This window comes from Euwallacea similis, chromosome 22 (genome assembly GCF_039881205.1).
Source record: "Euwallacea similis isolate ESF13 chromosome 22, ESF131.1, whole genome shotgun sequence".
Classification (NCBI taxonomy): domain Eukaryota; kingdom Metazoa; phylum Arthropoda; class Insecta; order Coleoptera; family Curculionidae; genus Euwallacea; species Euwallacea similis.
The window spans coordinates 845,685-870,273 of record NC_089630.1 but is presented as its reverse complement, the minus strand read 5'-3'; the positions used below and the strand labels follow the sequence as shown (position 1 = coordinate 870,273).

Sequence of the window (24,589 nt, the reverse complement as noted above, 5' to 3'; positions counted from 1 at the left end):
GTGAATTTTCCTGTTTTTGAGGCCCTAATAAGACTCCCCCGTGTAATGTGTCATTTTATTTTATTTACAACAAATATATTTTTATAAAAAAGTACGTTATATAATACTTCATAAAATATAATCGCTTTAAAGGCAATTTAAACAGGTCACAGACAAATAACTCTAATAACATTGAAAACCGATAACAACCAAATGTTAAGTTTTATTAATCGAATAAGCTACAGCTAAATCAGTGCTAAACAGTTACGTGTGTTTGTCCCCTAGGACAAAGAACCTTATTAAAGCCGAAACCGTAATATGTATATAACTTAAATATAACATATAACGTAATACATAATATTACATACGAGAGGTATAGATTTGAGGGAGATAACTGTGGAAGTATTTAAGATAACGGCGCCTTTTGTATCGGAAAATTTTTCTCTTAGCAGGGAAGCCCCAAAAAGGGGGAAAAGCACCCGAAAACCTAAATTATATATACAGGGCGTCCCACACTCCTTAAGGCGTTTTTCGACTACGGGTGAGGGAACCGCAGCAGAATCCGGTCGTACTGGAAAGTCAGAGTGACCCACATTTCTAAAATATTTTCAAAGATGCAGCTTCTACGGTAAAGTAGCGCCGACTTAAAAATTTTATATGGAACACCCGGTATACTGTTGCATCTTCGGATTTCCCTCGGGTTCCCATTGAGTGTAAGACACCCTATATGTATACACGCAAAAAATGTACATATCCCTGGGCCGCTTGAAGACGATTTTGGGGACACCCTGGGGTCAGATTAGCAGGCAGAAGTGCATAATGCGGATGCGAGACTCCTGATCTTAGACAGGCAGCTACGCGTGCACAGCGATAAGAGGATAATCGCCCTAATATCGCAATTTGGCTAGGTATATTTACCTCAGACGACTTTGTCAATCTTGGATTCATTAATCACCTTTTTATTTTTAACACGATTGATTTTAGGTTCATTGAAATTTTGGTCAGACCCAGCAAAATTTTTATCCAAAAGTTGCGAAGTAAACGTAATAATTCAGTCACAAGTTCCGCCGACCTGACCGGATGCTGACTGCGTTTACTTGAATAAAACTGTTCTAGATGATGAGGTCAAGCGTATTCTTAGACAAGTAACCAGACGATGTAATTACTCTTAATATACTTCTGAACCAATCAAACATTAATTTCTTTTTTGAAACGGTCTTGCCATATCCGGGAAGTTAGTCAAACGTTTTCATTATACTGAAATAGGTCTTTTTGCTTTCTGTACGTCTTGGTGAATGATGCTCGACATAGCGTTTGCACAGGTATCACCAGTTCACATGGAAAGATAGAGATTGTACAGGTGGGAGAAGGAACGCCTGAAATTCAACATGCCCACGACAAAGACCGACGAAGTGAGCTGAGACACTATCGCCTAAAGTGGGCGGAATCAGCCCAGTGTTTTGCCCGATCTCTCACCGTTTCAGACTTTTTTACTCATATAAGTTCTAGTGATGGATTAACCTTTTTTTCTCGTTTATTTACATTGCTGCTTTTTGCTCTGTGTTATAAATGAATTAAGAGTATAAAATACTGAGTAGTTATTGTTTGTTATTTGTGACTATTTATTATATTTTTACGATTAACTTGTAATTATTGTCGTAAATTATTTATCTTAATTGAATAAGGTCTGATTAATATTTAGTTTAGTGCGACTGTTTTATTATTCGGTTATGATATAGTAAAAATGTAGGAGCTGATAACAGAAGTTGCTGCTGGCGGTGCGATTCCTGCAACCTAAAGTTTGTGAATCATCCGGCTTAGACTTCTACGTAACGAAAGATATGCATCATTTATTGTGTATAATACCTAATACTTTCAAACGTTTCCATCGCCGCGAAGGTAGAGCTATACGGCCATCTCCCTACGATTCGTGATACTTCATGTCGCCCTTCACTAACACCTACAATAGATATCGTCTGACGTTAACAAACCCTTTATACAGGGTGGCCCTGTATATAGTGGGCCATCAGATGCATAGTTAGTTTCGAATCTAATGCTTAATTCTTGCAAATAAAATCGTTTTTTTAGAAACGAGGATTGCATTATCGGGAACAAAATTGTAGCGAGATACGAATCGAGACATCGAAATGGGGGCGTTGGACGGACTGACTCAGCCCACTTCGCTGTTCTTTGTCGGAGGCATATTAAGTCTTATGTGGTCCTTCTTCCACTTGCACAATCCCTATGTTTCCACTTGAACTGGCGATACCAGTATATCTCTCGCTACTGCATTAAACCACTTCTGAGCGTAGGCAACCAGCCATGCACTTCCACGAGAGGTTGGCTAGATTTCTCTCAGAGGATGTTGTCAATTTTGAAATCACTAATCAATTCTCAATGTTTAAAGTAAATGAAGTCTCTCATCCACACTTTTCTCTTCATTACGGCAACGAACTGCCACGTTCCATAATCATAAATACTGGCACTGCTACGATAAAAATAAAGGTATTTGGTAACGTGTTGCGTAATACTTATGAGAACGTTTCTTTATAAATTAAAAATATAAATAAATCGATTTTGTACTACTCTAGCGATAATTTTCCAGCTAAATCGAGGTAAATAGTTCAAAATACCTTAGTTTCAAGCCTACAGTATAAACTTTAAAACGTTGTAAAATGTGTTAAAGCTAATAGAAGCAATATACATTATAAAAATACGTGATCGTTGGTGTTTTTTGTTCTGTGATGTATTATACGTATAAGGAAGACTGTGACGATATCTTTCCCATAATCGTTGGCACATGATCCCTTACTGCCGTTTCACGTTTTTAAAGAACCATTCAGTGAACTTCCTCAGCTGCTGAACTGCAGCCTGAGCCTGCTCTTTAGCTTTCCTGTTTTCATCCCTCAAGCGACGATTCTCCCGTTCCAGAGTCTGGACTTTGCGGCTCAATTCTGCGACATGTTTCGTCTGATCTGGAATACTCCTGGAACAGCCGCATCAAAAATTTTATTAAAAAGAGCATGCAAAACTCACGAAAATGAACTGGAAAGCTGCTGATCAATTCTGTTAATCCCGATCATGTCCTCGTCCCAATGCCTGGGATTCTTGTCCTCTTCAGGCAAGTTTCCTACTTGCATCATGACTTTGGTGGCTGTGTCCATCAAGCTGGGCCAGTCGGAGTCCTCACTTAAGGGGAATGAATCGGGGAAGGGCAGGCCCACCTTGTTCTTGCTGGGGGAGGGCAAATTTTCATCTTTGGTCACCCTAAACTCGCTGGGCAAAGGACTTGAAGTAGTACTGGCGTTTGAAATAACCGTGGCAGGTCTGGCTGTGGTCAGGATCACTTCTTGTTGGCTCGGTTTATGGATGGAGAGAGAACTGTTGAGATTTTCTCTTTAGCAAAAAGAATTTACATGAAAATGCTATACCCTTGAAATGTTAATTCAAGTACCTTGAGTGGGATTTGGAGGTGTCTTTAAGAACCTTCGCGGGGTCTGAAGGCTCGATATTGTCGGGATTTATGAGCCTCAGAAGCTCCTCTTGCAGAGTGCTCGAGGATAAATTCGCGCTGTTTCTGTTTGCAGAGCGCGGGGTCACGCCAGGCCTCAATTTAGCTTCACCGTTCAGTGATCTAGGGCTTTGGTTTCTTTGGTGGCAGTTCGTGGAGGTGGCCAAGTTCACCTGCTTGCCAGATCGATGAGTTCTCGGTGAATTTCCGCTTCCTACAGTGCATTAAGACATATTCGTAAAGGGAAAACTCTCTTAAATTACTCGTACCAGTTGAAAGCTCATCTTCGCTCCCAATTAGGTTAATTCGATCACTTATTGAGCTGTCGTTCGAGATGTTATCATTCAAGTTAAGTCTGTTGTAGTCTCCCGAAGCCGGGAATTCCGCCACTTTTGGAGGCCTTGTCACCTTAAATTTCCCAAAATAAAACCCAAATTTTATCTCCTATAATTTCTTAGATCTCAGTGGGGCGCCTTGAACTTGGACCACATTCTTCACTATTTTAGTACCTGTAAATAGTCGTGATTGTCCTGTTGCCTCATCCTCTCATTATGCTGCTTCACTATATTATTCTTCTCACAGTGATACACGTCACGGGTCAGATCCAAATCACTAGTGTTGCCGTGTAGGGCCGCACTCAAAGGCTGCTGGTAATTCACATGCTGAATGGGCAAACTGTTGCTAAAGTGAATCTTGTTGTGCTGCACTGTGTAGTGGTTGTGTGAAGTTGGGGCCACTTGGATGTTCTGAAAAACAGTGATAACTGTAGTGATAATGCTTGCAGCACATAAAACAACTAACCTGGTGATGGTTGATCCTCTTTGGTGAGCATGGAAAAGTGTTGTTTGTGTGCTGAGGGGTGCTGCGAGAACTGCTGGATTTCGTGGGTACTGGAGGAGGCTCCAAGTCCTGTATAATTTCGTACCATTTATCGTCATTGGAGTGGCCGCTAGAAGAACTGGTCAATGTCCCCTGAAACCCTCGAAATAACCACAGGAAACCAATTTGAATCGTGAATTCCTACCTCCACAGCATTATTATGATATCGATTCTCCTGGCCATGAAAAGACTTGCTGCTGCTTCCAGTCCCGTATCCAGAACTATTGCTGCTCCTAGGGGGTGAAAAGCTCCTCTCATAAACCCTGCGATGATGGCCTGAAACTGCTTGTTGCATCTGCGGAGCTCTTCTAGCTTTTCCCTCTTCATTGGTGACACTGTCGTAATCACCTATCCAGCAGGATGATTGTAATTGCTTTAGGATCATTCCAGATTCTTTACCTTCAAAGTGACTTTCATTATATTTACAATTCTGTAGGGTGCAGCCCTTCCTTGGGGACCCATCGGGGAGGGGAGGTATCACAGTTAAAGTTACAGTCAACGAGGTTTTGAGAAGGTCGACCATTTGGTCGTAAGTCAAGGTGGCCACAGCAACCTTGCAAATTTCTACCAATCTAGAATTTTGCCTTAAACCAGCCTGCCAGGCCTGCCCTTGGTTTTCAACTAAAGTAACAATACCATCAGGCTGCACGTGGAAACCCAACTGGCCCATAATATTACGACTAAAATAATTAATTTGTATTTTGTAATTAATTAATCAATTAATTCATTGGTACCTAATAGAAAATTCTTTGGCTTTAAGTCCAATTGTAACAGCTTCCAATCTCTTCGTAACCTCCACCAGCTCATCAGTATCACCATGAGTGTCCCTCATGTGAATCGTCATGCATTCCCCTTGGTGGTGGTAAATCCTGAGACTGTTAGTCTGAGGTGACCACCCCAATATGCTCTTACAGGGGGTTACAAAAACTATTTGTCTTGTTTGTTCCTCTATCAAGACGAACGAGTCTGATGAGATGCCTGGAATAAAAACGAATTTCGTAGAGGACTTTTTCTTGAATACTTAATTCCATTTACCCAAAAAGCATTCAATCTGTTGCCCTTGTCCACTATCGTCCAGCAATACTTGCCACAAAATGGCTCCTCTTTGGCATAAGTCGGGTATGAACCTGGGACGTCCCTTCTCCTTTTTCTTGCTACTGAATATGGCTGAAACAGAACCTGATTTGAATTTTGTTTTCTCCAGAACTCCTGCTAAAACCCCTACAAAATTTCTGTCCCGTATCGACTGGAGTGTTGGTGGAATAATGCGCGACCAAATCCTTCAGATACTCCTGTCTCGTCCTGGTGGCCATGGTGACAAATTTCTCCGATCTATGAGCAGCATTCTCCCCATTAACCACCTGTACCATCAACCCCATCAATCGCCAAATTATTCAAAAAAATCCTACATACTTTAGCCAGAAGAAACTCAGCAAATGCTTTCCCTTTGGGGAAAACTGCCCCCTCTTTGATAGGGGGCCCAAAAACCTCCACATCTTTAGACCTGGACACTGCCACCTTATAATGGGTGTTCTCTGTGCAAGGGTTGATTGCATTGACCACCACAAAGACGTGCTGGAACTGCGACCTAATGCCTTGGGGGGTGAAAGGCTGCGCCCCAGGTTCCTATACAGTTTGGTTTAGTCAGGAGCAAGAAATTAGACTAGTCTTAAGTACCTGAAAGACTATAGTAACAATATCGTTTCCAATGTGCCTTTTCCTCAGAAGCTGTTGCCTGTTGTTGGGGGTAAAGGGCAGCATTGTGGAGACATGAAACATGATCTCGCATTCCTGATATTGGGCGTACACTGAGTAAAAACCCGTGGAGTCAGCTGGAAATAGAAGGAAACTCAATTAGTGGAGGTTCGAATTTTTCACTCCTTTCAGCTTCAGCTCAAAAAACCCTCACGGCATATTTCTGGTACTTTAGGCTTTCAAACGCAGCAGCTATTAAAAATCATTATTTGTAAATTAAAAGAAATGTAGGGACTGAGCATGTATCCGGATGTGCTTTAAGTAACATACTGAATTATCGCCCCGCAACGCTTCTGGATTGTCATCATGGATTTTGGCCAGTTTTCCTCCAAAATCGTTAATTTCTCACCTTTGGTATCCAATCCTGCCTTATATTTCTCGAAACCCTGCAGCTTGACCTTCTTCCCAATCGTCTCTAAAAACTCTGTAAAAGCTGGTCCTGCTTCCTGATTATTATACATTTCCTCTTCAGTACTTTGCCCTGCCTTGCAGTACATTATCCCAACCTACGAGCCAATTTAAGTAAAAAAATCATGGTATTGAAGGAAGTTCAAACCTTGTAGTGGTTGGTCAACCCCTGCTCATCCAATTTAAGCAACTGATCGACAATAGTCTGGCTTTGCACGCCTAATCGAAGAGACGTGAGTTGAATTTCTGGGGCTACATATTCGAGCACTTCTTTGGTATTCAGGGTTTTGGGGTGGTTGGAGGCTTTGATGTTCGGAATGGCATCTTCCAGCACTGCTCCACGAAGAGTTTGCAGCTCGGAGGTGCGAATCACCAACCTAGAATTAATTTTAGAGCTAATTTTAGTGTCTTATAAATAATTTCTGGTTTCAAGGAAACAATACTACGTCGGGTCTGCTTCCTGCCATTGTTAATTCAGCAGACAAAACAGCAGCATAAATTACTGCCGATTAACTGACCTGTGGGCAGGAGCGGTGGCGTAAACACCAGGAAAGCTAAATTAGAAACGTGTGTCCACCTGTTCGCGAATTAAGCAAATAGGAGTAGGTTGACTTAGAAATTTCCCCGGTTGAATGAGGTGGTTCTAAGAAATGAAGAGTTCATTACCTGTACTGGTACTGCGTCAAAGTGGTCGTCAATTGGTTCTCAGGATGTATCACTTTTTCGCGCTTAATCGAAATAGCCACAGGCCCCAGTTGCTCATCCGTTCCAAACCAGTTCTGGTGATCTGCAAAGGAAACTATTGGGTTAAAAAAAATACAGGAAGAGCGTTCATTGAGATGCACAAAGCAGAGAAAATCGCGACTTAAGTCGTTTGCCAATAAGCTATTTAAAGCTTCCAGTGGGTGTTCCAAGTTCAAAGTGTTTCATCTCCAAGGTGTCATCGCAGGCGTTTACAAGCAACTTTCGTTTTACGAAAATAGCAAGTTCAAGTATCAATGTCAATGTCTTCATTACACAAACTCGTTACAGCATCTCTTCGGATTTGTTTATCTCTTATTGCGGTAATGGTAAATCGATTAAACTGGTTTTTGAATGAATGGCTACTTACCTTGACCGGCAAAATATTTTCTGTAATACAAAGCCCCCTGGTCCACGTTTTCTATGGGTCTAGGGAATCTTTGATAAGGGCACGTGGAGTGCCTCCAGTGGGTTTCACCTGATGGACGAGAATCTATGAGCGACCTGAAGTAATTAAAGAGGCGGACTCACCTGGAGGGAACTCGAGAATTGCCACTCCGTATGCTAATTGAGGTTTATGCAAAGGCCTCCCATGGCTTTTGTGGCCGTTTTGAAGTCTGGATAGACTGACTATCCTCTCCTCCTCGCCTCCTACTTCGTTTCTGAAGTACCGGCAATTTTTCACCAGATCGTTGGACTGGCCATCGCCATTGTCATCTCCACCATCATCTTCAAGGTAAAAAGCGACCATTAATTGCATTTTTCTTAAGGGGGAAAGTGCAAAAATCCACCAGAGGAGCCAGATCGGACTGAACGATCTTAAATTTGTTAAATTAACAAAATTTTCGAAAAACGAAATTTAGATTTTTTTAAACCGCTGAGCACTCAAATCGCACAATAACCAGTGGCGGATCAATTTGGTCAAACGTAGTTTTGCCCTACTTCCATGATCTCAGAAGTTGAAAAAGTCCTCTCCAATACTTGCTGGCGAAACTTGACGCGCCCTTGGCTTTCAAGCACCGAAATCACGGATTTCCCTGACGCTTAAAACTATAATTTCCCACAAAAAGTACGTTTTCAGAAATTTAAAAAATGCTCGATAACTTGAAACAATAATTAGTTGTGGGCCCAATTTTTCAAACCGCGTAATTCCATGGAAATTCCCTGGTTAGCAAAACTACCAGGCCCATGAAAACCAACAATGCAAATTTATACCAGCCAACGTTCTAACGATTCTTTGTGCACTTAACCCTGATTTTAATGTATGCAACTCTTAAGACACAAAGCCTGTTCTTACCATCCGGTGTTGATGATCTAATAATCATAGAAGCGGCAGAAGCACCAGTGGTGGTATTCCTTCGCTTCGCCAAATGGTTCCTCCTCAATCGAACTGCATAATTCAGGGTGGTGGTCAAGGACTGACAGTCGTAATGGGCAAAAGCCCTTCTCCTAGATATCTCCTCCGCCTCCTGGGAGAAGATTACACTGCTCGAGGAGGTGCTGACAATACTGTCATCCATGGTTTGACGCTGGGATTTTACCATACTGCTATTAACACCTAAGAGAAGAGATGGTCCTAGAAGTGATCGTAGTGGAAGGAAAAAATGATGTTGCTCGTACCTCCAGAAATATTCCCATTATTATTCCAAAACCTCCCCAATTTGGACCTCAGTTTCGGGCTTTGGGGGTAGCTCCCCCCATGAGCATTCCCGTCCTGTTGTTCCTCAGAATCGACTTTTCCTGCCAAATATTCGAAGGGCCCAGGACTCCTCTGGTCAGTTCCTGCTAGCACTGCAGGTCTGTAGTCTTGCAGCATTTCGAAAAATTCATTTTTGACTGCAATAAATCACATAAATTGGTGACTAAACCACAACAGTTAGGATTTAAATAATAACAAAAGTGATTATAGTATTGTTATATTAGCTAATTCGAGCTATGACCTTAAACTCTTTTCATTGGCGGGTTTAGTCAACTTTTGTGGGTTTTACTCAGTAATAATAATTGGTGAACGCTTAATTGATGACTCAGTTCTAATAAATAGTTGTTACCACACAGTTTTTATTTATGGCAAATTTCCCACAGGGCGTGTGGGGAGTGTTAGTAGTGAAGGCAGAGTAAATTGTCATTTTTTAAAAATGCATATTTACACGAAGGAAGAGGTTCTTAAAACCCCTTTAAAAAAATTATATTCAAAAAAGTATTCTACGCCACTGCATTTCTATTTCAACAAAAAATTTCAACTTCATTTAATAGAAAACAGTGACGTACAAAAACAACAACGAGTCACGTAAATAACGTTAAAAAAATATACTGAAAAAAAAAACATTCTACGCCACTGCAATTTTGGTTCACACTCAATTTCCACCATATTAGCCTACCTTGAACACCTGTTGGCCTATCAATGACATCAATAGACCCGTGACTCCCGTACTCCCTTCTGAGGGGTGGACTGCTGGATTTGAAGGGTCTTCCGTTCTGATCCAGCAATTCTAAACTAGAATTGCTGCGACAAAGGGCATCCGACGAGGGCTGGTGTGCTCTCCTTGGGGCTGAATAATGGTGGTGTCTGTCGTTGAAGGAGGATCTGGAGGCTGAGAGACCTGCGTTTGCCCAAGCCCTTGAAGAAACATTTTGCGGCTCGTACAAGGGACATAAAAAGTATGATTAAAGGTACCTGTGCACATGGGTGTTGTAATACTCCACAGCTTGGGCAGTTCTTTCTCGGGTGGTAACAGGCGCCCTCGGCGGCGCAGGTCCGCACTCTTGCAATCCGATCATCCCATCACGCTGAAACAGAAGAAATTTCGTTCAGATGACAGTGAATTGTATCCCCCGTAAGTGAAATTAGTCATTATTCACGATTGAAGGAGAGTAATAATTCCCATCATCGTGATCAATGAATGAATAATGACATTCTTCCTGCCTTTGATATATTTTTGTTTTTAGAGCATTTTTTGTATCTGTGAATAATGACTCGTTTATCTTACTGTAGCAAACAAAAGATTTTAATTTTATACAGGGTGTGGAAGGCATTTCCTTAAGGCAAATTTACACAGGCCCATAATGTAGGTGGAGATATGCTCGGTTGTATTATATCCTGTGGCTTCGGCTTCCGGTTTATTTTCGCTCTGTTAAAACAAACACAAAGCAATCTAATCTATAAATGCATTGCGATGTCCGATACGATGACACACTGAGGACATTGACCAAACATTCTTCCTTATTGGGATTTGGACGTGTATCCGTTATGTCATGTCGCGAAATCGAAGTAGATTTAGATTAGATCCATTAGTGGCGCAAAGGAGTGCACTGAGGGGATCTATTTGGAAGAAATTTTTCTAATAAAAATTGGTGTGTATTGATCGGACGCATCTACTGAAACAGCTAGAAGTGAGAGAAATTTCTGGAAATTTAAGAAAAAATCTTGAAAGCAGAATTGGCTCGGACCAGCTACACTGCCTCTCGATGGATGAAAATAATTGTTAAAGTTAAGAGAACGCAGAAAGCACTTCTGTATTCGGTGCTAGAGAATGGGAATTCAGACGTATTGTGGGTTGCCCACATCTCTGCAGGAAATTTGGCTACGTTTATCCCGTTAAAACATATCCCAGCGATGACTTCGCTTACTTTGAAAAAAGGTTTACAAAAATTTGCAAGAGAAACGTACTCATTTGCCCGGAGAATGCCACAACAGTGATTGAAGTGTATTAAGGGCTGGATTCAGATAAATTTTGCCGTACATGTGACTAAATTTATTTCGTTGAAATTGTCTGTGAAATAGCTCAAACTGAACAAAATCTGAAGTTACATAAATAAATAAAATAAATAAGTGAATTCCAGCTAAGTTCCTCTTGATTCCCCATAGGAATGCCCAAATAATTTTAGTCATACATAAATAAATAAATAAAAACGTTTGTCAAGACGATCGGAATGCCCACAACCTTGGTAGCCATGCTTGCATGAGGGGAATTCCAGATTAACTCATTCATATGCACAATCATGGTTCTATTTGAATAACGGACATTAGGTGTGTCTACCTATGAGCAATTTTTCAGTCAAACTTCTTCAGCACTCACCCGATACGTCGAGAGGCACAAAGCCATCTTCAACCGAGCTTTCACGCGAAGCCTCACAGTCGTTAAGTTAATAATTCCGCAAATCAAACAATACTGGAAGCAGATAACGCTCAGTACGTATTGATATCTGATAAGTGCCTTTTGAAGATTAAAACCCTAACTGTATATGAATGGAAATTAAAACGCATTAGCTGAAAGGTTAATAAGCTTTATCTAGGAGTGTCAAGGAGAGACAAACGTGTATGCCTACATAATCCACAGGAATATGTGTCATTTTTAATTAATTAATGCTCGAGTCTTGTTCGTCGGCAATAATGGTATATCAAAACCATCCCAGAATTTAATTGTTCTGACCCGATGTTCACGTGGAAACCCTGCTGATAACGCGTAGGAAAAATATCTCTTAATTGATTATAATCACTAACCTACTTCGATCCCCTATAACTTCAATCAAGCTTCGCCTTGATTTAAGTTCTGATTTAAGTTCCAGCAACTGCAGGATGCACTTGATTTAAATCGGTTCAACGAATCGAGACAATTTCATTGTTACCGATGCCTTACTCGCTGATGCGAAATATCTCGAAAACGACTCTTTTCAAGGTATACGCTAATTGTCCGTGATCTCAGGATTTCCGTTATTACTTTTCGCATTCGTGCTGTCTATTATATTTTCTTTTAATTCAATCAATTAAAAACTGCAATCGACGCGGTTCTGAGTCGTGTCTAGCACGCAATAAAGCGACTTTCCTCACAGTAACCACTACATTATGTATGCTGTTGACCCACACTTAAACGATGTTAAATGCGGGGCGAGCAAAAGAAATTTTCATTTTAATGAATTCCTTTGTTTACTGTTTTACTTTCATCAAAGAAAGATCCGTCATTATTATTTAAATGAGTCCGAAGTGAGAGTGCACCGAAATTGCTCCTGACTGAGGACGATGGTTTTGGGATTGAGGAAGAATTAACGTTAACGGACTTACTTGAAATGAAAATGTCTTATAGATGAAGGGCTATAGGTTTAATTGTTCATGAGGTGAGTGAACTCTGAGGAGGGAGGATTTAACAAGAAGGAGCCTATATCCAAACTAAACAAAAATCGAATTATAAAAACTGTTGAAATTGTGCTCCTCCTATTAGGATGCGGGGCTCCACTCTTTGCCTTATAGACCAACGAACTCTCTGAAATATTCAAGGAGTATTACAGACGATGTTGCATGAATCCTCTATTCTCTTTTGCAATTCCTCTCCTGTTTCAATTGAAGTCTGATAAACCAATGATTTAAAGTGTCCCAAAAAAAAAGTCCAAACTATTCAAATCGGGTGATCTAGGAGTCCATAACTGAGGGCTCACTTGACCTATCCAGCGGTTGCTAAAACGTTGCTTCAAGAACTCCCTCAACTCCGTACTAAAATGGCCTGTCGCGTCATCATGCATAAACCACATTTGGGTTCTACAAAGAATTGGTACCTTTCTCAAACTTTGTTTCCCTATATATATCTAAAATAGTGCGTTTTTGACCAGGGGTCTATTAGCATATTTTTATTATTTTGTAGACTATTACTTCCTGAAATATCTCCATAATAATATGTTACACCCTGTATATGATCTCCATGTCTCTTTCAAGGTCTGGGAGGTCGTCTTTGAGGGGAAGCCATAAAAAATGAGTTAAAGTGGATAGAATATTCTCTACAAGGAGACTCAAAAAACGTTTAAAAAATGCAAAAAATGAAATAAAAGAAATATTGAGATAATTTCCTGGTAATATTAATCACTTTTTTGTAGTCTCTCAGCTACAATTTTCAGAACACCTCAAGTGCCCTTGTGTTTACTGATCAGAAAATAACAGGCTCTCAGATTGCGCCATATGCCACAACTTCCCTTCTCTTCAATGCAACTTAGCCTATAAACCCAATTATTCTTCATTATTAAAAAGGACCTATTCAATCTATGAATATGAGCCATGCAACAAAGGTGACCCCAGCCAGGAGCAGCGCAAATCCGACCATGGCGCACTCATGGGTTATTTGTGCCATGGTATTACGAGGTTTCTTTGTCGTGGAGTCAATGCACCATCAAAGACTATCGTCAATAAGAACCAGCGTCTACGGAAAATAAAATTACCGCTTTGCGTGGGCTTGAGAATATTGAAAACTTTTGGTTTCAACAGTGATTTTGAAAGTTTTGACAAATAGCGTTTGGTTGCAAAATACCGTTTCGAGGCCTGATTATTCCATTGCTAAAGTCACGTTAAAAAAAACCTCTTCTTATTTATTTTCTCAGCTCCTTTTTCAGCTCGGCCGAAGGCTTATCAGCCCTTTTTTCCAGGAACCTCGCCCCGTTATCTCGCCCATTAAAACCCATACGTCTGCCCGAACCCATGTCGAGTTATGGGCATTATGGGACCGTTTACCTGCAGCCGAATTCCTTGGTGAATAAGCACCGTAGAGCCCCAAGAATGAAACGAAGGAATGTGAGTACGCGACACAAGGAATTATTGTTCTTCGGGCTTCATGGGTTGAGTCATCTCTTCTTCCGATCAAAAACTGGTTTTGGGTCAGTAATCTCTCTTGCCGAAGTAATGCGCAATTCAATAATGGTGATACTGATTCTTAGAATCCCCATTAAATCAAACGAAATGTGTCTAATCCGAATCAGGGTTAATGAATGGAGGATGTTTATACGTGAGGATAAAAATAACCGAAATTTTGGCATCAGTTTATGATCATCAAATGAATTTTATTACGGAAGTGCCAACAATAGTTCCCAATAAAAGGTGTTGCAGCTTTCGGGTGGAAATAAGCCCACAATGGGTGTGCACATTCTATGCAAGATAAGTGGCTGATAAGATAATCTCAGGCTGCCAATATTGATTCTGTTGATAACAAGGGCATTACGCAAATTAGCCAATGAAGAACCCGGTTTTGACAAAAACAATAATTAAAAATATTGCAGCAATTAGTAACCGTTGTTGGAACGGTACCATGTCCGTACTACTTGGTTCATATCAGACGCAGCGCCCACACGACCATGCTGACCCATATTGGTATCGCAGTTCTGAATTCTGCTCGTTCTAGATTCGTTCAATTAACAGTTATTGGAGATATTTGTTTAGTTTTGTTGGTCGAGAACAAGAGTGAGATTGTTTCGTAAGATCAGAAACGTTTGGAAATGCGCTCTGTCCCTCTCTTGATCTCCTTCTGCCACGCCGCAAGAAGCAATCGGGAACCTTCAGCACGTAAAATGGACCTTCTACGCCAATGAATTTACATGGAAACAATCCCCTAACAAGTTCTGAATAAGTGCTACAACTGATAACTTAATCGGTCGTGTGCCAGTGGCGTACAGGGATCCCAATCGAGGGCATTCCAACATGAAAGACACTGCAGTAAGCTTTTGAGATTTTTAATGGGCAAAACTGAGCTGTCACGCTCATGATTTTATCATTGAACAATCTTCAGTAAATTGTGAACAAACAGTAAATTCCCAACTTGATCGCTCAGAAGGCAGAGACCTAAGGAGCCTCGATTCACGACGCGAGAAAACCACAATTGATAAGTTGGGGGGTCATGGGGCAGTGGCGTCGGGAGGTCTCTAGTGGCGTTCGCTCCCCGAAAAATGAGGAAAGTAATGCCGAATCCGGCTGAAACACACAGAACATGTTTATGCCACTTATGGAATCGCGCGGTATATCAATGTTTACATTTATTGTTAACCTCATGTTCACTGCGGCTTTCAAACGCGCACACATGGCTTTGTAATGGGACGCTCGACAATAGACAGAAAAATAATAATTGACGAGCTCGTTTATTTGTCCTAAGCGAAAATAGATCAATAAACAAAATTAATTACAATTTGGTAAATCTACAGCTGCAGCAGAGTTACATCGTCGAAAAACCAGCTCTCTGATTCAATCGCAGTACTGATAGAAAATGAGACACTTGTGAATTGTAAAACTGCATGCAACATACGTGGACCATCTGCCACAAGATACCAAGTCGTGTTTGCGGATCAGGTTTACCACCATCTGCCTTATTTCACATTTGTGTTTGCCTGGCAAAAATAGTCCTCGATATTGGTTGTTTAACTGTATTTTATTAACCGGCTCGCATAACACACACTGTATTAAATTTCCTTGTTCTCAGACCCGGGAAACAAGAGCTCGGTGCATTTTTCGGTTAGCGATCTGCTGAGTGCGACATCTCAAAAACCGCAAGAGCGATTAAAAATTGCTCGAATTGAGTCGACAATGTTGCACACCAGCCATAAATTCTTTTCAGCTCTATTTAGGCTCATTAGAGCCAATTAAGTCCCAACTGAAGTGAGCAGTGGTCAGTTACTGTGGCCAATTTAGTTATTATTGCCATTAACTCCAACAGCTGTCCTCGTGGAGAGGTTACCGTCTTATTTAAAAAAAACCTATTTAACGGTGCTCGTGGAAATGCGTTAAATTTTATGCTACGATGAGGTGACCTAGTTGGACATAAAAGTCATAATTAGAATATTAATTGGCATTCTTTGGGGTTTTAGTTAAAATTTGCCGAATGGGTAATTCTGAAGTTTCACTTCGATCCAACCTTGGCTGCGCGTCGGCCAGCGATGGAACAAGGCTAGACAACCAGAACCGACATACTCATAACATAATCAGCATAAAAACTATAAAATTGTGATCATTAGCTAAATTACCAACCGAATCAACAGTTTGTTCTGTGATCGGCTCCGTTGTGCCCGGCAAATGCGTATAATGATGGCTCACCATGTTGCTCACACAAAGCGTGATTTTGTGCCGCACCGACATGGAGGTTTCCACCAAAATCTCACATCGTTACGACTGCCCTCAAGTTGCATAAAACTGCTTTAATTAGCCATAGCAATGTTGGTCATATTCGGGTTATTAAACCACAAAATGCGTTTTTTTCCAACAATATGATACAATAATGTGAAGTAAAGGTAAGTAAATTGGCTGCAAATGGAGTAAAGGTTATGCAAGCAAGAAAAATGCCTTAACAATAGAATTTCGTAGATGCGGGAACAATAGGCGGAAATATTAGAGGATCTTTCATTAGGTGGTATCAAGGATCGGGACATCCTTCCTATAGGAATTTTTATCTTGATTAGGTGCGGGCGAAGGCATCGTTGATCATTGCGGGGGAGGGGGGGGGGGGATGCAGGCTTGAGTTTAACCCATTCTCCTACCATGCATCACCCTCAAGCAACGTTGCTGAGTACAAAGCTGTGACCACCGCGGACTTCAATCCGCATCAAAGAAAATTAGATTGAAGTGAAAGAGGCTGAATTTGCCAATTTTTGTGGCCCAAATCGAGGTTCTCAGAAGCGAATCAACAATTGCCATAAAGACTGATAAGAGTCGTTCGGATTTCCCATTCTTCCTAAAGACACCCTTGATTTTAACCATTTAATATAATATAACATTCCACATTTTCTTGATCCGCACCCCCATAACAGTCTCCCAAAGTCTCTTCCTCGAAATCATGCAGAAATATTCCTTCGACGATTACGAGAATCAATTCAGATTGTGAATCACTAGAGAAAACTCGATTCGAGTCCATCGCCACCAGAAGAGCTCTTCGTCCATGAGAGCTGGTAAATCGCGTGAAGACCTTGACTTGAAAAATATTAAAAGAGAATGCCTGAGAATCCGAATGCCTTTGGAGGGGATTAGATGAGCAGAGAGAAGGCGGGTTTCACGAAGTTGCTCTCTGGAGACAGGTCGGACAGAGTGTTGAAGTATGGAGTCCAAAAGGACAACAATGGTGACTCACAAAATTATTCTCAACTCGAAATCGAAATATCACCTTTTAGAACAATTAAATCGTTTTAAACGTGCAAATAACTCCTGAACACCTTCAAAAACATTATAGTCATCATCAGATCCTCATGGAATTAATTTTAAGTAGAATTTCTGTCTCTATAGGCGGCACATGAAACCAGTGGTACTCAGTGCAATATGGCCAGCAAATTTCGTAGACTCACTGTGAAAAAAAAGCCAAATTGTCGGTGATCAATCTAGCAACAATATTAATAATTACTATGTCCCCTCCTAAGTCATTGCGTAGCAAACAACTTGAGATAGCAATAAAAATAAATATCTGAATATTATAAGTAATGCGGTGAGATTGTTGTGGGTGACTGTGAATTCGTGACATGTTTTTCTTAGCAATTTTACTGGTTTTGGCCAGTATCGTCTACTATGGCTTCAATTCCAAAAAGAAGACATTCAATTACTGGAGGAAGAAGGGAATTCTTCAGCTGGATGATCAGCACCTGCTTTACGGCGACTCGAAGGAGTTCTTAACGCACCAGAAGCAAAGCGGGGAAGTATGTGAAGAAATGTATTATAAATTTAAGAAAATGGGAGGTCAGCATGGAGGTAAATGTCTTTCAAAGCACCAAGGGAATTTATAGCACTTTTCACCACCTTTTTTCCATAGGTTATTACGTGATGGACCGTCCTCAGTGGTTACTAATTCACCCTTCAATTATCAGACTAATCATGACTAAAGACTTCCAGCACTTCTCTGCTCACAACCCGATACTATCCGACACCCTCCTATTCAAGAACATGTTCCACATGGACGGAGAACCATGGAAGGACATTCGCAGGAAGCTCTCCCCCACTTTCACCTCAGGTGGGCCTCAAATTTTCTATTCATAATTTCTTCCCCCCAATGCAAGTTTTGTTGCAGGAAAAATGAAGATGATGTTTGATATGTTACTGCAAAAAACCCAGGGGTTGTCTGCCTTAATGGCAACCACCACTAAAAATGGAGAAAGTCATGAAATGAAGGCACTTTTAGCCCGATTCACGACGGATGTTATTGGTAAACTCAAGATTTGCATGCTCCTGAGGAGATAAGAGGGAAATTTGTTGCAGGCACCTGCGGTTTTGGAATTGAATGTGATTCCTTGAACAACGAGAATTCAGAGTTCTTCCAACATGGGCAGGAATTGTTCAAACGGTTCGCGACAAGTTCCAGTATCTATAAAACCGTCTTAATGATGCTTGGACTAATCAAACGACGAAATTTTGATGTTTCTGATATTGAAGAGTTCTTCAGGTAAGCCCTAGCTTCACCACAACTCTTTCAAGCGAGTGTTAACCCTTACAGGCAGGTAGTAAACAAAACTGTGGGCTACAGGGAAAAGAACAAAGTTGTCAGGAAGGATTTCCTGCACCTGATGATTCAGCTGAAAAACAAAGGATCTATCACTGATATCATGAATGAGAAGGATATTTTTCAAACCAGTGGTGAAGGTACTGTTATAAAATCACATAGAAAATACTCGTTTCTCATCACACATCCTAGGAGGATTGTCCATGGAGGAAATAGCAGGCCAGTGCCTCCTGTTTTTCACCGCGGGCTTTGAAACCTCATCAACGACCATGTCTTTCGCCCTTTTGGAGCTAGCCCAGAACCAAGATGTTCAAACGAAGCTCAGAGAGGAGATTCGTGAGGTTCTCAAAAGACACGATGGAAATTTAACGTACGAAGCTTTACAAGAGATGACTTATTGTGAAAACGTAATGCAAGGTAACCAAAAGACCTCATTAAATAGCAGAATTTTCTGCAAGAAATTTTTCAGAGACTCTCAGGAAATACCCGCCCTTGGCAATCCTCACAAGGCTCTGCACAAAGAACTACAAAATCCCCGACACCGACATTACAATTGAAAAAGGGACGATGGTTAGCATACCCATTCTAGCCCTCCAAAATGATCCGGAATATTTCCCGAATCCGCAGAAATTCATGCCTGAAAGGTTTAATGCTCAGAATAAGGGTCAGATTACCGAGTATTCATATATGCCATTTGGTGAAGGGCCCAGGCAGTGTTTAGGTAAAGAATTATAGGGTCTATGTAGCAAAATTCTGTCAACTTTATCTGGGAGATGATTTCCTCCTGGCAACGCCCCGATTCTCTAGATGACATCCCCAATGGGATGGAAATTTAAAATTGCCAGAATTTTGATACTTTAACGCGGTTACAGAGAATTTTCGCATCTTATTATATGCCACTCTTTCGTAGGGTTGCGATTTGGTGTTATGCAAACTAAAGCTGGACTTGCCACTCTCATCAACCGATTCAACTTTACACTAAACAAAAAGTGTTCGTATCCACCGAAATTCTCCCCCACTTCCCCTATTTTGAGCGTTGACGGGGGCATCTGGTTGGACACCAAGGAAGTACTATAATGGACAGAAACTGTTGTTATTTGCTTAAGTTAAATAAAACATACATCAAACATGTGACAAACTGTTTCAAAAATATCTTGAAAATTTCCCTCTTGTTGGTCTGGATTCTGAAATTACTTCAAAACTTCTGGAAACGGCTGGATCTCAAGTTTTGCCGCGTTCCAAGTTTTGGGATCTCATTACTAAACACTCAAGCTGAGAGAGCTCGCTGAGACAATTAATTTGATATATTTTAGGATCAGATGACTCCGCAGGTTCCGGAGATATCGAAAACCTAAGATTAATCGTCGATATCTCGGGAACCTGTGGAGCGTCTAGTTCGGAAATATATGAAATTAATCGTTTCGATCAGATTTATGTCTATGTGAACGAAATTATGATATCCCTTTAGGTTCTGAAGACACAAGGCCCTATTAGAAGCTTCCGGAAAGCTCGGAACGCATTTTTTCTATATTCTATTTTTTTCCATTTCCTTTCTTCTCGCGAACGTTGACTTCAGTTTATCGCTCAGAAACTCAGAACCAGAAAGCTTCTTCGATTTTGTTATGAACGAAACGCACAAGGCATCTCTTTCCACACTCGTTAGGTAAAAACTTGTCACAACCTGCAATGTCACCAAAAAAGTGCGAATAATTTGTTAATACCTAGAAAATCATTGTTTTTATCAAAATTCATTGTAATTGTTTGTTTCGTTGAATAAATTAATTTTGAGTAACTATCGTCAAATTAGTGGTGCTCGGTGCAATCCTGACCCTAAACGTGAAAATTACATTAGCTCAGCAAACTAAATCAACAATTTCCTGTGTTCCATTTCTCCAATTTACAGAGTGATACGCAGCGTCAGTAAAGCTATCAACTCAAGATAACGAGATAAATAGACAATTCTTGAAAGAATATGCAGCATATCAGGATTGCAAGTGATGGTGAAAACATGATTTCCATTGCTTTCTTACTAGTATTTGCTGCAATTGTGTACTATGGAATCAAGACCAGGAGGAAGAACTTCGACTACTGGAAAGAACGAGGGGTACCCCAACTGAATGATCAGCATTTCCTTTATGGGGACATGAAGGAGTTCCTTACTAACCAGAAGACCAATGCGGAAATGCATGAGAAGCTTTACTACGAGTTTAAGAAAAGGGGGTTTAAGTATGGAGGTAAGTAGAGCATTTATCCGAGATAATTTAGCCAGAACCCGGACTTCTTTGATCAGGATATTACATAAATACCAACCACCAATGGTTGGTAGTAAGTCCTTCCCTCATACGACTGATAACAACCAAAGATTTCCTGCATTTCTCAACTCATCACCCCAAAATCGCAGACACTCTCCTGTTCCGAAACATATTTCATATGGATGGAGAACCCTGGAAAGACATTCGCAGGAAGCTTTCCCCCACTTTCACCTCAGGTGCACGTCTCTTATATTCAATTCAGCCTCGTAATGTCGCATTATTATTCAGGAAAAATGAAGATGATGTTTGACATGCTTCTGACGAAAACCCAGGGCCTCGCTGAGTTGATAGAGAATGCCACTAAGAATGGGGAAAGTCATGAGATGAAAACGCTTATGGCTAGATTTACTACAGATGTTATAGGTAAAAGTTGCATAAACGAAATTTAGAGGTTCCCATAGGAAGAATTCACACCCCCATCACACCAGGTACTTGTGGTTTTGGTATCGAATGTGACTCTTTGAACGACGAAAAATCGGAATTTTTCCAAAAGGGCCAGGCCATATTCCAAAGGGTGTCTACGTCCGCAAGTTTACTTACAAGGCTGATAAATACTTTTACCACGAAGAAAAGGCTCCCTTTCAATCTAACTGATATAGAGGACTTCTTTAGGTTTGCAACAGCCTCGATAGCTTATTAACCCAATATCCAAATTTCTATTGTCACAGGCATATAGTCAAAGAAACTGTGGACTATAGAGAAAAAAATAAAATCGTTAGGAAGGACTTTCTTCATTTGATGATCCATCTAAAGAACCAGGGCACCATCAGCGACATCATGACTGACAAGGATGTTTTCCAGAGCAATGGGCAAGCAGGTATTTTCTAGAATGAAAAACGACTTTCCGGTGCAGTCCAATTTTCCAGGGGGCCTCTCCATGGAAGAAATCGTAGGCCAATGCCTCTTGTTCTTCACTGCAGGTTTTGAAACATCCTCAACCACCATGTCTTTTGCCCTTTTGGAATTAGCCCGAAACCAGGACATTCAGGCAAAGCTTAGAGATGAAATAAGAGACGTCCTGAAGAAACACGATGGAGTCTTAACCTACGACGCGTTACAGGAAATGCCCTATTGTGAAAACGTACTGCAAGGTACCCCAAACTTTCGCTCAATGCCGTGTAAAATTTCATGGATTAAATCTTCCAGAAACGCTCAGAAAGTACCCCCCCCTGCCACACCTGCCCAGGTTGTGTACCAGAGACTATAACGTTCCCAATAGTAACGTCACGATTGAAAAAGGGACTTCTGTGTATATTCCAATTCTGGCTCTGCAGAACGATCCAGAATATTTCCCTAATCCAGATCAGTTCAATCCAGAGAGGTTTAACGACAAAAATAAGAGCAAAATTGTGGAATATACGTACATGCCTTTCGGAGAGGGGCCCCGGCAATGCTTAGGTGAGATAATTCCCATAAAAATAAGTCATTTTAATTAATCCAGAATCATCCAAACTAACCTGAAGTCAGTAATATTAGTCAACTGAACTAACCTGATTAACTCAAAGGTTCCTTAACTAAACGTTATCACTATATGGTCTTCCCTTCCAACCCTTGAATGCTGCTTTCATTGACGATTTAATTACTTAATTTAATTACGTACTGTATATTCAGCGCTGCAGGCAGGTCCACGCCCGCATGGATTTGCTTTGCACTTAAGCGCATTTGCCTATGGATCCACCATTGGATAAATTTAATAAATTTGCGCTGTGTTTAATAAATTAATTAATTAATATTTTCACTTCCTGCACCGCAAATTTAAGACTCGGGTGTTTCAATTTTTTTAATTCATTTAGTTGTGACCTTAAATCAACTGGAATCAGTATTCGATCACCTTAATCTATACCTCACAGCAGTTACTTATTCAGTCGTAATTTTAAACCGTGATTTAACCTCAGGTTTAATTCATTAAATCAAGTTTAAATCAGTAATAAATCGGTTTAAATTAGCCTATGACTTGCTAGCTGAATCTGTACTGCTGTAAAATAAGTGCATATCTACTTCGTTTAGGTAAATCCTCTTAAATTTGCCTCTTCGTTAAGATCCCTAAGGTTTCCGCTTAAATCGGCTTTAGGGTTTAGTCCATGGCGGATTTAATTAATGGTTTATTTATGAATAATCCTGATGAAATGAGTACTATTGATCGCCTTCAGTTTATCTCGTATCTCTTCGTAAATCATATTAAATTCAATGATTCAGTTTAATAAATTTGTCCTTTGTTTAATTAAACCGAAGTATCTAGTGATTTATTAAACTTCTGTGTTAAATTCGTCGAACATTAAATCATGCGTTAAAATTCGATATCATTTTTTGACTCTGATATGTAGGTATTTGATGCAGTGATCGGATGGATGATGATAAGTCAAAATCTGGATTACTTGACCTGCATTACTATATAATGTTACTTTCAATAGGTTTGCGGTTTGGTATAATGCAAAGCAAAGTTGGACTGGTCACTCTAATCAACAAATTCAACTTTACGTTAAATGAAAAATGCAGCTATCCCCCGAAATTCATCCCCAGGGCCCCGATTTTGACCGCGGTCGGGGGGATCTGGCTGGATGCCAAGGAAGTACCATAAATAGTACAACGCAGCGGGTTCTGCATGACCCTGGAAAGGGGGTTTGCAAATAAATAGGTTTATTGGTGATGGTTAATTAATGCTGTAAACTAGGACTAAAAGGGCAAAAAAATCTTAATTCTGCAATAAAGAGATTTCTGGAGATTTTTCTGGTTTTCTTTTATTTATTTTTCTTTCGCATCGCGTAATCAGCGGCCAAACCCAACGTAGCCAGCTCGAACCGTAAAACCACCAAGAGAGCCTTCATAGGGTTTCGCCACTCTGAAACGAACAGCTGGCAACCACGCTCAGGGGTGGTTCGCCCTCAGTAAGCCCCATTATGGTACTTATAGGGGACGGTTTATGGCACAGCTATAAACACGAAATAGTGATTTAAAGGCAATAAATTCCGAATAAGGTAAACTGTGAATAAGTTTATCGGTGGACAAATGAACTACTTAGATTAGTGACTTCAAATTAGAATTTGAATATTTGTAACTCACAACCCTGTAGATAAAAAAAGGGAAAATTCTGGGGCTTAGGGTTGTGCTGCTGCACAGATGTCTACTAAATTTGTAGAATTGGCTTCGGCGGATGTGGTACAAAACATGAAAAAGGAACTGTAAAGAGGTTTAATCCTGGACAAAGCGACTCTTCAGATTGGTGTGAATTCAACTTAGAAAGCCAGTGTGTATAACTTGACAACCCTGTAGATCAGAAAAGGGAAAATTCTCCCACTTGAAGTTCTACTGCTACCCAGATTTTTACTAAATACAAAATTTTACTAAAAAAAAAAAAAACTAGGGAAGTAGTACAAAATATGTAATCCACATCCTGTTTAGGTACAATTATCCCACTTACGCTTTCGTTCTTCGAAGACTTTTTTTGTCGAGGCACGCAAAACAGCGTCACTGTATGGCCTTTTCTATATCCAATGAGCAACAAATCCAATAAGGCACTGAGTACAAATGTACTGTATCTTCACAGTACACAATCACAATAGTTTAATAAGGCACTAAATGTACGGCGTTCAACGGAATGTTCGCCGCGGTAACCGATGGCGTTGCAATAACCTCGGGTTAGGGTGAAAAGAGATAATGTACTTAAAAATAGTACAAAAATTTGAGATTTTGGTGTGAGAAAAAACAAATTTAACGCGATGTAGTAGGAAATCCTATAGTGAACTGGAGTCGGTTCGTTTCAGTTCGCTCTTGTGTCGGCATGTTACGCTTCA

At 40.5% G+C, this 24,589-nt stretch overlaps 2 protein-coding genes across 6 annotated transcripts; one reads left to right on the top strand and one right to left on the bottom strand.

The window, feature by feature from the left end:
* Positions 1-43: 43 nt before the first annotated feature.
* LOC136416334 (signal-induced proliferation-associated 1-like protein 1) lies at positions 44-24,570 on the bottom strand. 5 transcript variants are annotated; one of them, XM_066401450.1, is made up of 23 exons: positions 24,217-24,570; positions 9,948-10,060; positions 9,652-9,890; positions 8,894-9,109; positions 8,571-8,831; positions 7,805-8,002; positions 7,644-7,751; positions 7,199-7,319; positions 6,681-6,909; positions 6,474-6,630; positions 6,047-6,201; positions 5,783-5,995; positions 5,595-5,730; positions 5,405-5,548; positions 5,104-5,347; positions 4,769-5,049; positions 4,515-4,717; positions 4,292-4,462; positions 4,000-4,236; positions 3,760-3,898; positions 3,434-3,704; positions 3,016-3,375; positions 44-2,965 (listed from the first exon to the last, which is right to left on the bottom strand). In XM_066401450.1, the coding sequence occupies exons 2-23, from the start codon at positions 10,049-10,051 to the stop codon at positions 2,788-2,790; spliced, it is 4,365 nt and encodes a 1,454-aa protein (XP_066257547.1). In that variant the 5' UTR covers positions 10,052-10,060; positions 24,217-24,570; the 3' UTR covers positions 44-2,787. The 5 variants fall into 5 exon arrangements, with proteins under 5 accessions (XP_066257547.1, XP_066257546.1, XP_066257548.1 ...); XM_066401449.1 differs by lacking the exon at positions 24,217-24,570 and adding an exon at positions 11,233-11,344 and having other exon boundaries at positions 3,016-3,360; XM_066401451.1 differs by lacking the exon at positions 24,217-24,570 and adding an exon at positions 11,233-11,344 and having other exon boundaries at positions 3,016-3,360; positions 5,405-5,536.
* On the top strand, positions 17,484-23,494 carry LOC136416304 (uncharacterized). Its single transcript, XM_066401426.1, has 16 exons — positions 17,484-17,741; positions 17,803-18,000; positions 18,058-18,192; positions 18,246-18,429; positions 18,481-18,626; positions 18,679-18,903; positions 18,956-19,207; positions 19,397-19,560; positions 20,465-20,720; positions 20,777-20,974; positions 21,027-21,161; positions 21,227-21,410; positions 21,467-21,615; positions 21,665-21,889; positions 21,945-22,196; positions 23,210-23,494. Exons 1-16 carry the CDS (start codon positions 17,516-17,518, stop codon positions 23,374-23,376), a joined length of 3,096 nt encoding a protein of 1,031 aa, XP_066257523.1. The 5' UTR covers positions 17,484-17,515; the 3' UTR covers positions 23,377-23,494.
* Positions 24,571-24,589: the final 19 nt, after the last annotated feature.

What these genes read in the sequence shown, in the direction of transcription:
- LOC136416304 (XM_066401426.1), top strand. Translation starts at nt 17,516, where the DNA reads ATGTTTTTCTTAGCAATTTTACTGGTTTTGGCCAGTATCGTCTACTAT. An exon ending in CTCCCCCACTTTCACCTCAG is followed by an intron (nt 18,001 to 18,057) that starts GTGGGCCTCAAA and finishes GTTTTGTTGCAG; the next exon opens with GAAAAATGAAGATGATGTTT. An exon ending in AGGGCCCAGGCAGTGTTTAG is followed by an intron (nt 19,208 to 19,396) that starts GTAAAGAATTAT and finishes ACTCTTTCGTAG; the next exon opens with GGTTGCGATTTGGTGTTATG.
- LOC136416334 (XM_066401447.1), bottom strand. Translation starts at nt 11,274, where the DNA reads ATGATTGTGCATATGAATGAGTTAATCTGGAATTCCCCTCAT. An exon ending in AATTCTCGAGTTCCCTCCAG is followed by an intron (nt 7,752 to 7,804) that starts GTGAGTCCGCCT and finishes CTCGTCCATCAG; the next exon opens with GTGAAACCCACTGGAGGCAC. An exon ending in ACCTCCAAATCCCACTCAAG is followed by an intron (nt 3,376 to 3,433) that starts GTACTTGAATTA and finishes TTTTTGCTAAAG; the next exon opens with AGAAAATCTCAACAGTTCTC.